Raw genomic sequence first — 18,263 nt, forward strand, 5'->3', positions numbered from 1 at the left:
GTGTTTGGTTTGGTCGGTGGTTTCCGATATTTCGTTATCTTAAATCAATCTCAATTTCTAATTTAAACAGGTATACAGATTCTTCAAAGTAATAATTCTATGCATCAGTTCTTCAGAACAATCTATCCCATTCTCCTGACACTGTTGATGGGTCTTTTCAAGCAGGACTTCAGGATGCCTTGCATCCAGAGTTCCACTGAAGAAGATGAGAACTGTCCAGTCCAACAACCCCAGGAAAACACACCTTTCCTTTTGTCATTTGAAAAGAAAAGCCACTATAAATTGGCATGTCAACTCAAACAAAACAAATATTTCTCCACACATCTTACTGTGACATACCAGAAGTGTTTGAAAGCTCTTACTTGACATTACTTTTTACTTTCGTAAGATGGAAACAACAACATATTTTTTTTCTTCCCCACCTGTTAACAATGTACTCTCTCAGGCTAGGACCTTGCATTCCAAGTTGAAGCCCAGGGCAAAATTATTATAGCTCAATTATAAATCCCTGGGAATAGAGATTTATAATGGAAATTCTAGAAACTCGGATCTAATAGAGCTACACTACCTAGAGCCCATCTAATGAAACAGGCTCTGTGCCTTTAATTCAGATAGCTTTGCTAATAACATTAAATGATAAAAGCATATGTGCAGATAAAATATTTAAGATATGACACTTTTCCTCTCTTTGATGCAGTTAGTCTTGTCGCATTGAAAAGGAACAGAAAAGGGTAAAACATTAAAAAAATATCTTTGGAAATGATGGGTTATTCAGGTATGGCCTGTCATATCATACTCACAATATATGAAACATTTACAGCCTTGTCTTATCTTCACAGAGATCACATGACCAAATCTCAGTGCCAAAGACACCTGTTAAGAAGCTCACAACTTTTAATTAAGCAATATGTAAAAGTAGATTCCTATTAAGTTGTGATTTGTGGGTTAGTTCATTACGGCAGGATCCAACCAAGAGACACACACTCAGTACAAATCAAGCTCTCTGCATTACCCAGCTGATTGTGAACCTATGGCTGATGTTTTATTGCCAGTTCAGAAGAACAGTTCACAGAAAGTCTTTTTTTTCCCCAAAAAGATGAGGACAGAGATCAAAACCTAATGACCCTGTGGTGTTTCTCTAATGAAGTGACTCTTCTGCACTGTTTATTTGCATAACACATTCATTACTCATATGGTTAATTATCATACATCTGATTATCTGACCTGAGGGGTTAGAGTTGCTATTGACATAAACCCATAGAGGGCAGCCTGGCAGTTGGTTTGGTAGTTAAGGGCAAGACTAAATTTCCTTTCCTTTCACTTTACTTGGTAAAGGATGTATTAAGTAACTAATGGTCTGGGAAAAATTGAGCAAAGGAAAAGACAACAAGGCTGAGTCTTTCTTCGATAGGTAAATTCTCCAGGATTTAATACAGGAGTCAAATACAAAAGGATAGGAAAGCAAGGAAGCAATGTAATTCCATGGCTGAATATTTTCAATAAAGAGAAGGTGAAAATATAATAAAACTGATATGCTTGACCCAGTAGATAATAAAATGTCTCTAAACAAAACATAAACACCCTACCTTAATCAATCAGTACCTCAATTTACTCATTGAATATTCAATAATCATTTTTGTGTTGGGAATTTTCATATACATAATTCCATATATATTCATAACATACATTACTGTATATGTTCATAGTTGGAACAATGTATCTCAAGTATCTATATCTGAGGATTTAATTTATTTCTGTCCCCCTCTCTGTGTCTTTCTCTGTCTCTGTCCACGCATTTGTCTCTGCATGTGTGTGTGTGTGTGTGTGTGTGTGTGTGTGTGTGTGTGTGTGTATGTTAGCTAATAATATATGTGCTCTGGATCATCTTTTTACTCCATGATGATGTGCTACCCTCTCCGAAAGCCCTGTATCAAACCACTGAGGACCATGGCTTAAAATAAACCTGTTAGCCTTACAGTTGACTTGCCTCAGCATTTTTTGTTATAACAAAACTGAACTAACAAATACATCCATCCCATCAATAATCCTTTTATGATTATAAGTTCTTTGACTTGTCCTGTGCATATTTTTAGTCTTCCTATTTCATCTGATTGATTTGTTTACCCGTTTGTGACCACAAACTAGTGTGATAATTCAAAATTTCTATGCATTTCAATTTTTTTTCAATCCTGGTTTTCTTCCCTTATCTTTTTCTTTCTTTTTGTTAGGTATTACATGGTTATTGTAAGAATGTAAGAAATTATGGAACTCACTGAAAAAGCCAACAGATTTCTAGGATTATCACCAGCCCTCCCCCCCCCCAAAAAAATCTCACATTATTTGCAGATGTGAAGAGATAGATCAAATATGTTTTGGCTTTAAACAATAAATCTGCTTTATTAAGCTCTAACAGTTATCCTTCCACGTCAGTTCCTACAATGTGGTAAGAGTCAATGCTATTGACTCAGGAGTCAGCGAATTTCAGCCTTACCACATATCACCAAGCTCAGCGACTTCCATTCTCTGCACATCTTATCCCTGGGTGATTTTGTGCTACAGCAAGAACACCGAGAGAGTAAAAGAATAGTGTGTGAAAGCCAAAGTTCTGTCACAGAGGCATCTACAAGTCCCTAGACTAAAGCATTTTTTAGAGACACTCCACTCCTGCCTTCAGCAGTTTTGAGAACATGTAATAGTGTCCTAGGAAACCTGGGTAAACGTGATACAGCTGCTTCCATACACTGACTTGGGAACATCAGTGTGAGTAGCTCTGAGCTCACTGTTTGATGATCCCTGATAAAATAAAAATGAGGCAAAGTGCTCCGAATGAGTGAGATACACTCTTTTTGTGTTATATATTAACATTTAGGATTCATCTTCATCTTTCAAGACTGGAAAGAATCCCATTGTAAATAAGGGTTGGAATTTGTGTCACCAATCCTCTGGTGATGAATAGCATATATTTAATTTATAGTATGTAACAATAGCACGGTATGAAAATATATGTGTAATATCTATGTATAGTTAATATAATATTATATAATTATATATAATGTGTACATATACATCTTCAAATCCTTCTTTGAAAATTAGATGTTTGAAACTTGGCAGGTTGATGCATGTCTTTAATCCCAGCACTCAGAAGGCAGAGGCAGGCTGATTGCTGTGAGTTCCAGGCCAACCTGGTCTACAAAGTGAGTTCTGGACAGCCAAGGTTACACAGAGGTACCCTGTCTTAAAAATCCAAAAAAAGAAAGAAAGAGAAAGAGAGAGAGAGAGAGAGAGAGAGAGAGAGAAAGAAAGAAAGAAAGAAAGAAAGAAAGAAAGAAAGAAAGAAAGAAAGAAAGAAAGAAAGAAAGAAAGAAAGAAAGGTAGTTTAGATATTTGGCTATGAGGCTTAAACTTCTGTTTATCAGGTTTGAGATTTTAAACTTTTCCTTATAATAAATGACTAGCCAACTGTCTCACTCACTGCTATTTATTAAATCATTCTTTCTTTACTGAAAATGATAAGTGAATAAATGATAAGTTCTTCCAATGAGAGGCCAGAGTATTTCTCCCTTCCTTTACTAATGTGGCTACACCAATAGACTTGGTAATGGTGCTCAGTGACTATGGAAACCTTGTCCGTGAGCCGGATATTTTTCAGAATGTATTGCTAAACAAATATTTATACCATTTTTTCTAAAATTCTTGTTGTGTGTGTGTGTGTGTGTGTGTCAGAGAGAGATTGCTGGTAGACCATCAGACTCATAGACACACATACCACTTGCATATACTTTAAATTTATAGCAGTTAATGCAGTGTGAATTACTCTGATTTATAAATGTTGCAGGATTAGCTGGGTTTTTGGGAGATGGTTTTATTTAAATATTGTCTCATGATATTTGAAGGATTCTTTCTATTTCCTTATAAGAACATATCCTAGTATTATTTATTTAGGAAATTAAATAGCTCCTGTAAACTTGTTCCATCTCTTGAAAATTATCTGTGTTCTTAAAACACCGTATATACCGCATTTTATATTATAACTTCTTTTTTACATATAACTATATCATGTTTTCTAGTCACTAATGTGTGTTTATCTTTCCTCTTATCAAACTACTAGAATAAGGAACTAACGCTGAGCTTCAACACATTTTTGAAAAACCATTAATTTTAACTAATAGTCTAATTAGCTTGTGTTCTAATATTTTATGAATGATTTTCAGGTTTTGATAGCTTGTTCTTTTTATATTTTTTTTTTCAGTTTTCTGATGCCTTTATAAAATAATACCATGGCCATCCTAATGCAATTTTCACATCTCATAAGGCTTCATAAACACTTCTTTAATTACTTCATTATCAGTACTCTATTAATAGCTTATGACTAAAAACTTTGTTTCCTCTTTGGCACACGAGTAATTTAAAAAGTTCTTTATATTTATTTTTTTTATGTGAGCCTATGTCTCTCCTTTGTTATTTTCATCCACTATTATCTGAGTGTGTACTGCATAACTTGTGCTCTGTGTTTAGCTTTAGTGGTTCAGTTTTGTGCTTTGAACAGGAACCTCGAAGCATGGGAGAGTCTTGTAAAGGCAGTAGTAACGCCAGAAAGTTAGATTCTTTTTGGTCGTTGATTCTGTAAAGCAATAACCTCCTCTGTGTGAATTGCTCTCATTTAGTGCGTTCTGGCTTAACATGTAATTTTGCTATCTACATCAATGAATGTCCAGAATTTTGTCAAAATTACATCAAATGCTTTTGACCAGATTTCCCAAACCATGCAAGCTTGCCTGACTCAAAATACTAAAGGGTCAGTTCCAAGGTCTACTAACAGCTTCCTTCTAATTCTTACAAAGAGATTGGCAGCCTTTCATGTTACAGTTTGTTTGCTTATTTGTCTGTTTCATAAATGCTAATGTGAGGATTTTTCCCCCTAGGGATAGTTTCTGATGAGAATGTCAGAGCCCATTCTCTTCTTGTCTCTTCAGTGGCTATTTAGATTAGTCATAAGTGAAAAGAGTTAAACTCATCTGCCTATGCTGTGATACAAGCTTCAGGAGCCATGGACTTTAATAAGAAAAACCTAATCAGATTTAGTGGGTTCTCTATGGACAGGGCAAGTGGAGAGAGATGCAATTTTTAAATACAGGAGTGATTGTTAGCATCCCATGAGAAGGGGCCATTTTAGCAAATGCATGGTGAGATGAAGGTATTAGCCAAGTGGACTTCTGGGGGAATCTAGCTTTGCATATGGTTGCTGTAACCAAAAGCTCAGTGCAGACTTTTAAGAAAATAAAAAGGAATTTGAGAACAAGGAAATGATAGAGCCTAACAAACTGGGACAGCAAATGGAAGAGGTGGTGCTGTCAGGCTGAGTGTGACCGTCTTTCCTCTGAGGACATTGCACTGTGTGCTGTGTGCTCCTCTAAGTGGGAGCTGGAGCAAGAGTGCCACAGCATGCCTCATGTTAAGAAGAGAGTATGAGCTGATGTGCTGAGTGGAGGGTGAATTAAACAGGAAGGAAGCCTGAGAGCAACGAGCAGCTCTGATTGGAGCTGAGAATGAGCTGATATTCAGTCATATTACAGAGTTTCACTGCACACCTATGTAATTTCTGAACTGATACCTGGGGTATCAGAGTGGAGCTGCTGTTGTCTGCACCAGCCCCTCTTCCCTGAGCACCCACCTTTTGTGACCATGCAACCTCTTGTGTTCTGGTCATTGGATGGGGTCTTTTTACTTCACTATATGGAAGCCTGTGTTAAAACAAGTGTGACAAAATTCCAGAGAGTGGTTGCATAAGGTGGGCCTCAGGAATAAATAACACCTATACTGGACAGAATTCCAGGAGGCATGTGACGGTCATATTGAAGATTTAAAACTAACTTTTCTATGTTTACACTAGCTAACAGGATACAGTCCATTGTCAGGCAAGCCTAGGCAAGAGCTCAAGGCAGGAACCTCGAGGCAGGAACTAAAGCAGAGACTGTGACTGGCTCCCCATGGCTTTCTCAGCTACCTTTCTCATTACAACCCAAGACCGCCTCCCAGAGCTAGCAAAGTGGTCTGGGACCTCCCTCTCACATCAATCACTGATGAAGAAAGTGCCACAGGCAGGCCCATAGGACGATCTGAGGGGGTCATTCTTCAGTTGAGGTTCCCCTTTTTTCAGTCAACTCTTGTTTATGTCAAGGTGACTAAAACTAAGCAGCCACTTCAGGAATAACCAAGCAGGGAACGGCAAAACCAGAGTTCCCAGAATGGATCCAGGACTCCAGCAGAGATAGCTTATAGAGGACTTGTCCACTACTGTGAACTGAGTCCCAATCACCACCTCACCTACTCAGTTGAAGTTGGAGTCAGGCAACCTGTTTGGACAGATACTAGATAAGTTAACCTGGGACAAGAGAGGGTAACAGGGTGTATGTGAATGAAATACATAGACAAAAATGTTATAATGAAGCACATTGCAATATATAATTATCGCATGCTAATAAGCATTTAAAACTGATTCGTATAATATGAAAGTTTAAGGGTCAAATTCATTTTCAATATGATGAATTACTCAACCTGGGTCCAGGAGAGTGACTGTGACACAGATCAAAGCTTCCTCCTGGTAAGGAGGCGGCATGGCAGAACCTTTGCTACTGAAAGGCACTAAGTTTGGATAGTCTTTGTCACTACCCTGTCATCTAGCCCATCCAGGTTGATATAGGATTATGCCAAAACTTTTGACTTGAGCAAATGGAAAATTGATCAGCCATCAACCAAGTTACATGAAAATGTATGGCTAGCGGTTTAAAGAGGAAAATGGAGTTGACTATGTTTAAATTGAATTGTTTATGCAAGTGGAGATATCCAACAGATGCTTAAGAATTGTATCTAAAGTTGTTCAATCAATATTTGGGCTAGAAACATGAATTTAAGTCACGTATTTTACTCATGTCTTCTGCTACTATAGCAGATAACTCTAGACTGTATAATTCATAAAAACTCTACCAGTAACAGAATTTAATGCAACAGAAGTTAATTTCTCACAGATCTGGAGTCTCAATTAGTCACTGGAAGCTGGTATCTTCTTGCTTCATTCTAAGAAACAGGATCCAGAGGTCATCTTCTGTGACCCCCCTGCCCAACCCTGACACATGAACAATTAAACATGCCTTTCTCTACGCAGCAGCATGCCAGGTGTAGGAAGTAAGAACATGGGCAACAGACACTAGTCATGGTAATTGCCCCAACTTTCCCAGGGAAGTCGACTGCCTATTCATTAGTGGTATGTGAAGCTGTGGAAAAGTACTGCAGGCTTGGGAAGAGATGATTAAAAAATGATACAATCACAGTATCCTTGCAGAGTAAACGAAATAAGAAGACAAAATGTGACCACCTGAAAGCCCCAAAGGTCCCTTGAGAGCTACAGTCAGGATTTTAAAGTCAAATCCACGCCAACGTCCATTTCTCTACAGCTGCATTTAATTGCGTGGGAGTGGGCACAAATTAGGCCCAGGTGGCTCAACCAGCACTGTGGTTTCTTCAAGTGATAAGAGGAAATGAGTGGTGAGAGAAACAGGAGCCATATAAGCAGGGAGAGGAGGCAGTGGGCTACCACTGAAATTACGCTGAGTGAGGCAGGAAGGACACGTAAAGCCTAAGAGGAGAGAAGGAAAACAGCCTATGAGGGTGAAGGATGTGTTGCTGGGGAGGCAACACATGGAAGACGGTAGGGGAAGGGCTTAGAAACAACATGACTCAATTTTTTTTTTTCAGCGTCAGTTCTAAAGCCTCCAAAACTTCATACAGTTGGCTTGACGATTGTGTTTTCTAATTTTGGGAATCATTCTGCCCCCTGACTTTCTTTTTTAGATCATCATCCTACTACATGTTTACAGGCTTTATCTGATATTTATAATTTCTACTTCTAAGTTCATGGAAGATTTTTTTTTTCCTAAAATCTTCTAAAGTAACATTCTGGGCATCCCTCTTGGTAACTTAGTGTTCAAAAGTACAATACAGCTTTTAATTTTACAGGTGATAGTGTGAGATTTTCCTTATTTCTTCAGTGAAACACATGAAACAGTTGTTTTGGTGATGATTATAAAAACACCATGGGGTAATCCTGAAGGATATAGAGAATGTGAGATGGTATTAGGAAGAAAAAAAGATTATAAATCATACTATCTCAATACCAAGTAGCCAATCTTGATGTATCTGTGTGAACTTTTGAATCATTCTATGGAAAACATGTTTTTTTTTTAAAGGAATTAAAGTATACCTGACCCACATGGTTTTTTTTTGCATATTACATACCAAATATTTTCTCACATTACTATTTATTAACTGAATATATGACTTTGATGACAACCTAATATTACATTTCTCTTGCTCCCTGTGTCCCTTCCAATGACTGCTTAATTTATTGCTATGAAAACTTATATAGAGACGGAAAAGGAGAAAAATGGTTTGTGATGATCTTTCAGACACCTGTAACTAGGTCTGGTATTCATCTTCCTGGTGTGCTCAATTCTGTTTGCATGCTTTCCCCATGTTGCCAGCAAGTCTTTCTTAGCAGCATTCATTTAATCAGATAGTCCTGATTTATCAGTGAACGGCATAAACTGAAGGAATCTGGCACAAACTTGAGGATAGTCAAAACTATCATGAAAAACACACCATTTTCTTGGATGGAAAAGATAGTCTGAATGTGCTTATTATATAATAGAAGTGGGCATTTCAAAATAGTAAGGAAATGGTAAGCAATTTAAGACATCACATTAAGATAACAGAAAAGCTCTACAGTCATAGTCATATATTAAAGTTAAGCAATTAGTAATCTTGGTATAATTGGACAATATGGAGTACAGTAAAAGTTTTTACACAAGTCAATAAACAATTATTATTATTGAAAAAAGGGATAAGCAGACAAACCATGACTTTTTGTTATTACGTAAGATAAAGGGCATTTATGGTAAGATGTTTTTAACTTTTTAATAAGAAAGTATCTTGTCCACTGTATGCATGCAGTCAATGTTACTTTCTTCAGTCCTATGTGTGCCTGCCCACACCCATGTCAGCTCCATGCCTGTTACAGAAAGAAAAACCTGTGTGAATTGTGCTGCATTAAAAGTAAATAATTTCAAACAAAACAAGCAACCAAGCTTGCTTCATGTCACTCAGAGAGTGGCTACTGAAGTCAGATCTCCCCATAACACACTTCTTCCCTGTGGTGTCAACAGCTCTCACAGGGTCCTGAAAACCAGCCAAGGTCATCCCAAACCGTGGGGAGGATCTTATAAAAGTTACTGTTGGAAATTGTCGCTCTTCCTACCTCCAGAAGACTTTATAGTTAAGCAAGTTGTCTAGGTGCAAATGATGTCACAGAACAAGCCATGCTTCACATCTACAGCAGAGGACCTTGGAGTCTGAGAATTCTTAGGGACTGAAGGATGTAGGAGGTACTGTTTGGAAGACATCTTGAGCCGATGTTTACAAACCAGAAATGTTGCAGAGGCCTCAAAGCCACTGCTCGTGCTTTTCCACACACTATCAGTTGACTAATCTAAAAAAACGGAGGACCAAGGAAGAGCAGAAACACAGCTTCCAATAGTAAGTATTCTCACTGTGCGCATCGAAGTGGGGAGCAATCTGACTTCAATGCTGTGCATCCCACTTCACACTGTATTTAACGGAAGGAGGGAAACCACTTATTTGTCCTCCTCTTCCTTCACTGGCATACTGTGTCATCTATCTATTCTTACTGGACTCAATACACAGAGCATATAATAGTTTTCAGTTAAATTTACGGCAAGTAGGAAGATGCATTTCTTCTATTTATATTTTTATTCCTTTTCGGAATTAAGTTCTAAGCAATCTGCTCAGGCAATGAAAGCATATCAGTGATAGCAAAAGTAAGCAAATAAAATAGTTCTTTATTTACAGTTTCTAATTATAATACAATTAGTAATGTGACAAAAAAATCACACTAAATAACATGTCAATTAGTACATGTCTCTAAGAGAGAATCTAGTGAAATTACAGGAAATATATGCATAACTTATAGATACTATTTTGCTAATACAGTCTTGAAAAATTAATTATTAGCATCATAAATTATCCTCAGTAGGCTAAAGTAGAAAAAAAAAAACCCTGACGACTCAATTTACAGATATATAGTCCCCTGGAAACCTATCTTTAATTTTGAAATAGTCCTTTGAACTGTATATAAATATGTACTCTTTCCTAAGGGCACTGTGCCTGCCGCATCAGAGCTCAGCTCTGCAGAGCATCTGTTTGCAAATATAACTCTCCTCTCTCTATAGCCACAGAATCATTAACTATAGCTCATAAAGGACCACAGAAGATAGAGGCATCTTGAGACAGTGCTTCCATCTTTTTCCTCTGTTTTCCTCAAGAACCTGACCAAACAGCAACATCCCTAGAAAGTAAAAATTAAGTAGATTTTTTTTTCAGTACCCATGCAAATATGCAAATGTACTGCCTAGCTCTGATGTTGACAGTCTCAGGTTCTTATTTTATTTTCGTGTTTAATGTCACAGTGCACATGAACGTCAGAAAAGTTCTATTTAATAAAACTAGAGAAACCAGAAGCATGCGTGTGAATCTTTATCTACCACATAGCCATATAAACACAGCATCAACAAAGCTTGAGACAAACACAGCCTGAACCTACTGTTTACCCTGAATGTTCAGTAACCTTCCCGTCAAGGTAAAAAAACAAAATAAACAACAGAAACAAAAGTCTTTACCAACTACCATTTGAAAATAACAAAACTCACACTTTGTAATAATGTATTAGGTGATGCTACAGATTAAGAAATTGTGTGTCCCCCACTGCTCCTCAGAGGACAGAAATTATGGGTCTTCATCATACTTATTCTTCCAGTTGGATCAATGATCTCCTAAAAGAAACAAGAAAAAAAAAACACACTCGATTGATTGTTTATATCTATTCATTCAGGTCCCTGTCTTGTAGCTCATTAAGAATAAATCTAAGTGAAGTTTGACACATCTGTTTGCTTTTTTGTCCACAAGAAGCACTATTAATAACTGAGTGTGACAACACATAAAGCAGAGAATTGTCCCCGCCCTCGCTGGCTTTAAATTTTAGTGAGACCTTGTCAGACAAGTGTCAGGACAACAGCATTTTAATTCAGTTAAGCCAGTGGATGTTCAGTGCAAAGATTCTGTGATGTCTTTTCAACTGAGTTCAACACATCACCTTGACCTAATAATTAAATGAAATACAGATGGACGTGCAAACATCTCCATGCATGTAAATGTCTTCATGCTCAGATTATTTTGTTCGTACATGTTTAGCACATAACTTATTCTAATTCGTCCATACCTTTCAGGGATTCAACCTCACCCTGCTATCTTCCTCATAGCTCTTTCAAACACCACATCTCTATTGAGTCACTGCATTACGCCCTCAAACACTGTTCTAATTTCCGTTAATAGAAGGATACATTTGACATTTTCTGTTGGAAGTAGCTCCTGTGCTAATAGAAAAAGTAAAAGTTTTCAGTCTTCATACAAAGCTGTAATGTAACAGTGGGCATGGACATCTCTGGTAGTCAGGGCCATCAGAAGGTAGCAGCAGAAAAAAGTGAGAAAGTCCATGACAGGAACATTTAAGTATCTGCAAGAAGACTCTATTTTCCTACGAAATGCAGATACAACCATTTAAACTACTTTTAAATGAATATTTATTAGATTATATGCAATGCTAGGAATACTTACTAGTTTTTATATAGTTGAAATATATTGATAAAACTATGAATGTATGTTAGATGGCCTTCAGTAACAGCCATTGAGGCTAAGAATTAAAGTATATATGGACTTGCCAACAGAATGAGTAGTGAGTGTGGTCCTTACCATAAAATTCTTATGATAGGATGTTGACATCATATTAGTTAGACCACAACTGGCACAGGGGACTGAAAAAAAAATACTAGCAGAATTGGACACATTTACATCTTTTCTCACTATAGCCATCAATCTTGACCTATTTTAATTTGCATTGTCTTCTATTCAGAAGATGTACTTTATCACCCTTCCTTATACATGGGCAAGGAAGGGCTGGATGCCCACTGCATTCATTACTATATGATGAGGTCAGGAATTCTTAATCGTGAAAGATTTTTATGATCTATAAACCTTTGGCTAGATCACTATCCATAAACCCCAGTCTAAACCTTCAACTCAAATAGAAAATGAGAAAGGAATACAGTAAGAAGAAATGAGATTATAAAAGGAATAAAAAGCCAAGATGTTTTTTGATCGATTTGGGGAGTTAAAGTAAATTCAAAAAGCCCCAATCCATGTCACCCAGATGGAACATAGTTATGGTTGTTCTAGAATACAAAATATAAACTCTTCAAATCAACTCACCTATGAGACTTGGAATATTTGGTGTTGATATTTAATTTGCCCCCTTCCCCCTTAAATTTTCCTTTTCATGTGAACATTTACAGCTAGTAAAAAGGAAGAGGGAATTTGAGAGCTTGTTTAATTGTCATCCTATAGACACGTTCCTTATTCCCTCTACACAAAAAGCAAACAAATGGAAACAATGTGAAAAACAAAAGTCATTTCTGAGTATGCTATCAAAGTCATCCCAGCTCTCCTCAAAGTCCAGCTCCCTTCTGCCCACAACCATTGTCCATAGTCCACTCTTGTGGAGTGGGCACCATATAAGGCACTGGGTAGAAACAGAAAGTTGAACTTCACCCTCTAACTCAGAAATTAAGGAGATAATAAGAACGTGGCATTTGGGGTTCCTTCTGGGCGAGAAGAATCACAGATAGTGATGGTTTAATGCTCAATCAAGAGAGAGAAATACCTTTTATTTCCAAGGAGCCTTCCCATTTCTCTTGTGTGGTAGCAAAAGTTTCTCTCTGCACAGTGTCTATTTCTCTTATGTGCTCTTCCACAGCAGTGATCACTTCACTGGGAACAAATGGCAAGGCACTGACGGCACCAAACACCTGAAGAGTGATGATAAGATGAGCAACTGTTGCAGTGGAATGGCCAGAGAGTACGATCTTTTTCTTCCATCATCCTCCGGATGAAGGGAAACCCTAGCTTGGAGAACCCTGAATGGACATTATTGTCCTAACCAGAAGCTTATGATCTAAATCCAATCCATTTCTATGCTTAACAACAACTTTATAATGCACACTACAAAGAATACAGAGTACTGTAAAACAAGTAAAACACAGAGAGTGAAATTTCTATTCTCCTGAAACTGAAAATGTATACATCAAAAACAAGTTTTGAGGGCTAGAGAATTAGCTCAACAATTAAAAGCATCTGCTCATGCAGAAAACCCAGGTTCTGTTCCAAGCACCCACATATGATAACATGGTGACTTACAACTCTAACTACAGTCAGGGGAGGATCTGGTGCCCTCTTCTGGCATCCATGGAAACTGCGTGCAGGTGATGTATATACATACATGCAAACACACACATATAAAGCTGAGCCTAAGCTCCTAGCTTTGGCCTTTACTAGCTTTTCTAAGGATGGATGTTATGGCATATGCCTGTAGCCCGGCACTCGGGACAAGAATGATGGGAGTTGGAGAAGACCAGGTCTCAGAAAAGCTAAATGTAGGGAGCAAAAAGATTTTTAAAAATCATCATTTGCTTTAGTGAAATATATAGAAATCAAAAGCTGTATAGAAAAGAGGTTAATATTCCTGTTAGAAGGAAGTTGTTGTCCTTGGAGAAGTTTCTGTAGACACAAGAGTGATGAACCCTGCAACAGAACTCCCTGATAGGCAGTTTTGTTTATTCTTGGACTGTCTATCATAATCACCAATGTCCCTTCAGTCTTATCCTGTATGTTGATTGTATCTTGTACTACCAAGCATTATACTGAAGGCTTGTATTTCCCCAAACTTGACCTCTCGGTGAAAAGTCATCCACAGCAGCAAGGCAGGGAGCCACTTCTACAGATCAAGTTGGCAAACTGAATTAATTTCTCTGGATAGCAATGAGGACATCTGCTTATCAGACAAGCTCTTCTTAGGTAGCAGGAAATATTTTCTCTCTCTAGAATAACTCTTCCATCCTTTAATGAGCTCATAAATCATGCAGCTAGCCAGTCATAATGCCTCTTTCCAGGGTAGGCAAACGAAAGGGAGAATGATGGAAATAACAGGAAGACAAATTTTGCTTCTGAGAGAGTGAGCATTAGGAAGGTGAAAAGATGGGATGGCTTACCACAGGGAAAAAAACATCTCCAGCCAGATCAAAAAGAGGAGGGATTTGACTTTGAGATAGAAATTCAGCCAATCCATCACACAGCTACAGCGGTTCCACTTTTATTTGAGTTAATAAATAACTTCAGTGATTAAAGAGATATGGATTGGATATTTAGCCCTCTCTATGATTTTCCTATTCTATGTTATCTTTCTTGCCCAGCCCACTAAAAGTGTCAGTGTGCTACAGACATCTGAAATTAAACCCTTTGCCTTATTTTCTACCTATTGTTTTTCAGCTAATTAGCTTATTTCTTGATTTATTTGCTTGGTCATTGGGTTTTTTGTTTGTTTGTTTGTTTTGCGTGTTTTTGTTTTTGTTTTGGTTTTGGTTTTCCCAGACCTGCTTTCTCTGCTGTCCTGGAACTCACTCTGTATACCACGCTGCCCTTGAACTCAGAGATGCACCTGCCTCTGCCTCTCAAAGTGCTGGGATTAAAAGCGTTCACCACCACTGCCTGGCACCTATCAAATTTTTTTTTATCCTCTGGCATAAATCATAGCTCTCACTTCAAAGAGAGTAAAAGGAGACTTTTCTTTAAGTTACATGTGTATATGAATAATGAAAGTTTCAGTTTTTTAAAAAAACTCAGTTTATGTTATATAAATGTTTTTGTTTTAATTCCAAGTGTGGGGATTTAGTTTGTCCACAGCTGAAAATTGCCTCCTGTGGGGTGTGGTCTTTGTCAGCTGGTAACAGCCTGCCTTGTGCAGCACAGAGGAGCGTGGTTGAGGACCCTAAGGGATATAAATAGGAGGTCCCAGAAAGAGAAGATGTGGAGTGTGGCAGTTTGGAGTGGAGCAGAGACAGAGCAAGAGAAAGCGGCTGGGAAGGGATAGAACGGAGGAGAATGTTTGCTGCATTTGCTGTTGGAGCTGGTATTGATGCTAAGAACCCGTCGACCCTGAACAGGAGGGAGAAATAAAGAGGTTGGCACCATCCTCTCCCCACTAACCATCTCTTTCCTACATAGGGTTGGGGGGTTGGAAGGGAGAGGCTTTAAGGAACCCCAAATAGAGTTTAAAACGAGCAAAACACATATATGTGTGGCATGAACATGTGTGGGCACACGTGTGTGGAGACCAGAGTGGATGGCAGGTGTCCTCTCTGGTTCCTCTCCTCATATAGTGAAGCAGGCTCTCTCCCTTGAGCCTGGAGCTTGCCAATTCAGCTAGTTCAGCTAGTCGCCTTGCTCCGGGGAGCAGCTATCTGTGTCTTCCCAGTGAGGGGATGACACTGCCATTCATCTGAGCCACTCTTGGGTCTTTGTGCTTGAGCAGGAACTCCTTCACCCATGCACGGCACCGCCACCCAGCGAAGACAGCTTCTTGTTAAAGACAGTGTGAATGAGGACATCCCAGTAACACAGATGCAGGCTACGGCAAACTGAAGACTGCTGTTTAGGTCTCAGATGCTATGTAATGCCATTCTTAGCCTAGGGCTCGGTGGGACCTAAGGGTCTCCTCAGTAAATAAATTTCAAAGGTTTTTCTTGATAATCAAAAGGATACTGAGTCTGACACAGAGGACAATGTGTGCTGGCTGTGAAGAGCAGTAAAACTAGCCCAAGATAATTTGGTTCTAGATCGGCAACATTCCAACCCTCCACAGCATGGGCTTCTATTCAGTCTAACAGCCTTGTAGAATTTTTAACAGAATCCTGGGGCTTTCTAGGAACTTTAACTCCTAGTCTCTTGTATTCGTTGTCTTTTATCTATGTTTCTACAACATTGCATATGCTATTTCAACACTCAAGTGTGCTGGGAAATATGGACTCCAAAGGAGCTGTGGAGAATAGCTTCTCTGTTGGTTAATCTGGACTTGTCTGAAAAACACAAACTGGAATCATATTCCTGGAGATTTCCCTGTGTGACTCACAATATTCCTGAGTAAGAGTTACCTGCCAGTTCACCTAAGGAAGCGTACACTGCAAACAGTGAAGCAAATGGCGCTCCGTCCTCACCAGGTCTGTAAGCTCCAAAATGGCAGTGTTACTTCCTTCCTTGCTCCTGCCATTTGCTGTCAAGATTTAGATTAACAACATCAACCCTTGCTTTATATCTAAGAAAGGAACTGTCGAGGTGGCTTCTTACTAAGTCTGTACAATTCCTTAAAGAGTCACAGGTGCTTGGGTTAGAACAGTGGTTTGGTGACCCCTTTGGGGTCAAATGACCCTGTCACAGGGGTGGCCTAAGACCACTGGAAAACATGGATTTTTGCATTATGATTCATACCAGTAACAAAATTAGAGCTCTGAAGTAGCGATGGAAAATAATTTTATGGTAGGGGGTCACCATTACACGAGGAACTGATTTCCAGGGTTGCAGCCTTAGGAAGGTTGAGGTGAATGAAGGTGGTAGTGGGATTGCTTGCTGGGCACTAGCACCTATGAGGACAAAGTCCTAGGTCCTATCAGGACAATTCCTACTTGGAATCATGGGCCAGCAACTGTAGACTTCTGAGTCACCCACATTCTTTTGATGGGTTCCCACAGTTACAATTGTTGTGACTGCACTCGTTACAGCTGCCTGATATAGTATCAAAACACAAAATACACTTACGTGTGTGTGTGTGAGATACACCAAGTTAGCACACACATTTTTAGCTACCAGGCTTGAGGAGGAGAGAATAAGAATGTAATATCCCCAGCTGCACCTGCTAAGGATACATTTTGGTGTCACTTCAGGACTAACTCTGCTTTGTTTCCCATTAGCTGCAATGCGACCACAGAGGGATCTTAGGCTGCTTTTAATTTGTATCTCTCTCTATGGTTATTTATGTCAAACAATTGTCCTGGCAAAAAAAAAAAAAAAAAAAAAAAAAAAAAAAGCTGCAAATGCTAAAGCTACATGCATTCTTTTTATGGATTCTGTAGACTAATAGGAAGAATCGTCTCTAGAGAGCAAACACTATATATAGATATATAAAAACACTTTAAATTAGGAGAATAAGAAGTTCTATCCAATCAGGTAGTTGTATTCAAAGGCAAGACGAGTTGGGCAAGGGACCATGGTACCATGCTGCTTTGTATTTCAAACAGTGCGATCTGATTGAGTTACAGAAAGTATAGTTTCTGTGGTTGGATGAAAGCAAAACAAAACAACCAAACAGGAGGACCAAAATGCTGTCTCCTTCACTGCAGTCTTGGCTGTACGTTGCTCACATTTCTGGCAGGTAGGCATGCATGTAGGTGGATATATATTACACACATGAACGTCTATGCATTTCATATTCTTTGACCCACTAAGTTTACCACGTTCTTTAAATAATATGGATCACTAATAATAAGAGCAGAGAACAGAACCTTACATTCCACTTATCCATCAAAGTAACAGCCACAGAAATTGCAACATCTTCCAGAACCAACGTTTTCAGAGGAAATCTTGCTCTGCCCTTCCCTCTGACTGAGGCTGAAGCCGCCTCTGGGGCCCTGATTTGGGATTCTGAAGTCTGGTGTTAATGTTTATGATTGTGAACTAATAAAATCCAGTCACAGATACCTCCTCATGACCACTAGGCAGTGCCTGGGGGACAGCCAGGGCTCTTGGGGACACACAGAACTGTTGTTTGATGGGGACAGCATGACAGTCCACTCCACCCAAGCTTCCTCGGTGGTGTGCTCAAAGCAGGACTGGTCCTCCTTGGCAGAGAGAAGGGCCTGCATGTCTTAAAGCATTACCAACTAAGCAGACCTTTGGAGTGAGCAAATTCCTTACTAGCAGAGTTAGGCAGATCCCCAACTCCAAACTGGAAAAACAAAGTTGACATTATGACAGAGTTGATAGGGTGGATTTCTTCCTTCTGCCCAAAATACATAATACTGGTAAAGCTTCAGAAGCCATTACAATCATAAGCAAGGTGGACTAATTGAATAGAAAAAATATTCTGCTAACGAATTTCAATTTCATTTTCCCACTGAACACAGAACTCATGTATTCACTGAGTGTGGGAAAGAGGGCAGTGTTCGGAGGTCCAGGTAAATTAATGATGGTTCTGC

General features: G+C 38.8%; 1 protein-coding gene across 1 annotated transcript in view; it reads right to left on the reverse strand.

Moving 5' to 3' along the window:
- Positions 1-11,415: 11,415 nt before the first annotated feature.
- Positions 11,416-18,263, reverse strand: part of LOC129667446 (uncharacterized) — a gene marked incomplete at its 5' end in the record, with an annotated part of 278,923 nt that continues 272,075 nt past the window's right edge. Inside the window, 2 exons of the mRNA XM_055595096.1 lie at positions 11,416-11,501; positions 12,845-12,989. Of these exons, the coding sequence (XP_055451071.1) occupies positions 11,416-11,501; positions 12,845-12,989 (231 nt within the window). The remainder of the gene's footprint in view (positions 11,502-12,844; positions 12,990-18,263) is intronic.

The sequence above is a fragment of the Psammomys obesus genome, unplaced genomic scaffold (genome assembly GCF_907164565.1).
Source record: "Psammomys obesus unplaced genomic scaffold, mPsaObe1.curated_primary_1811, whole genome shotgun sequence".
NCBI lineage: Eukaryota > Metazoa > Chordata > Mammalia > Rodentia > Muridae > Psammomys > Psammomys obesus.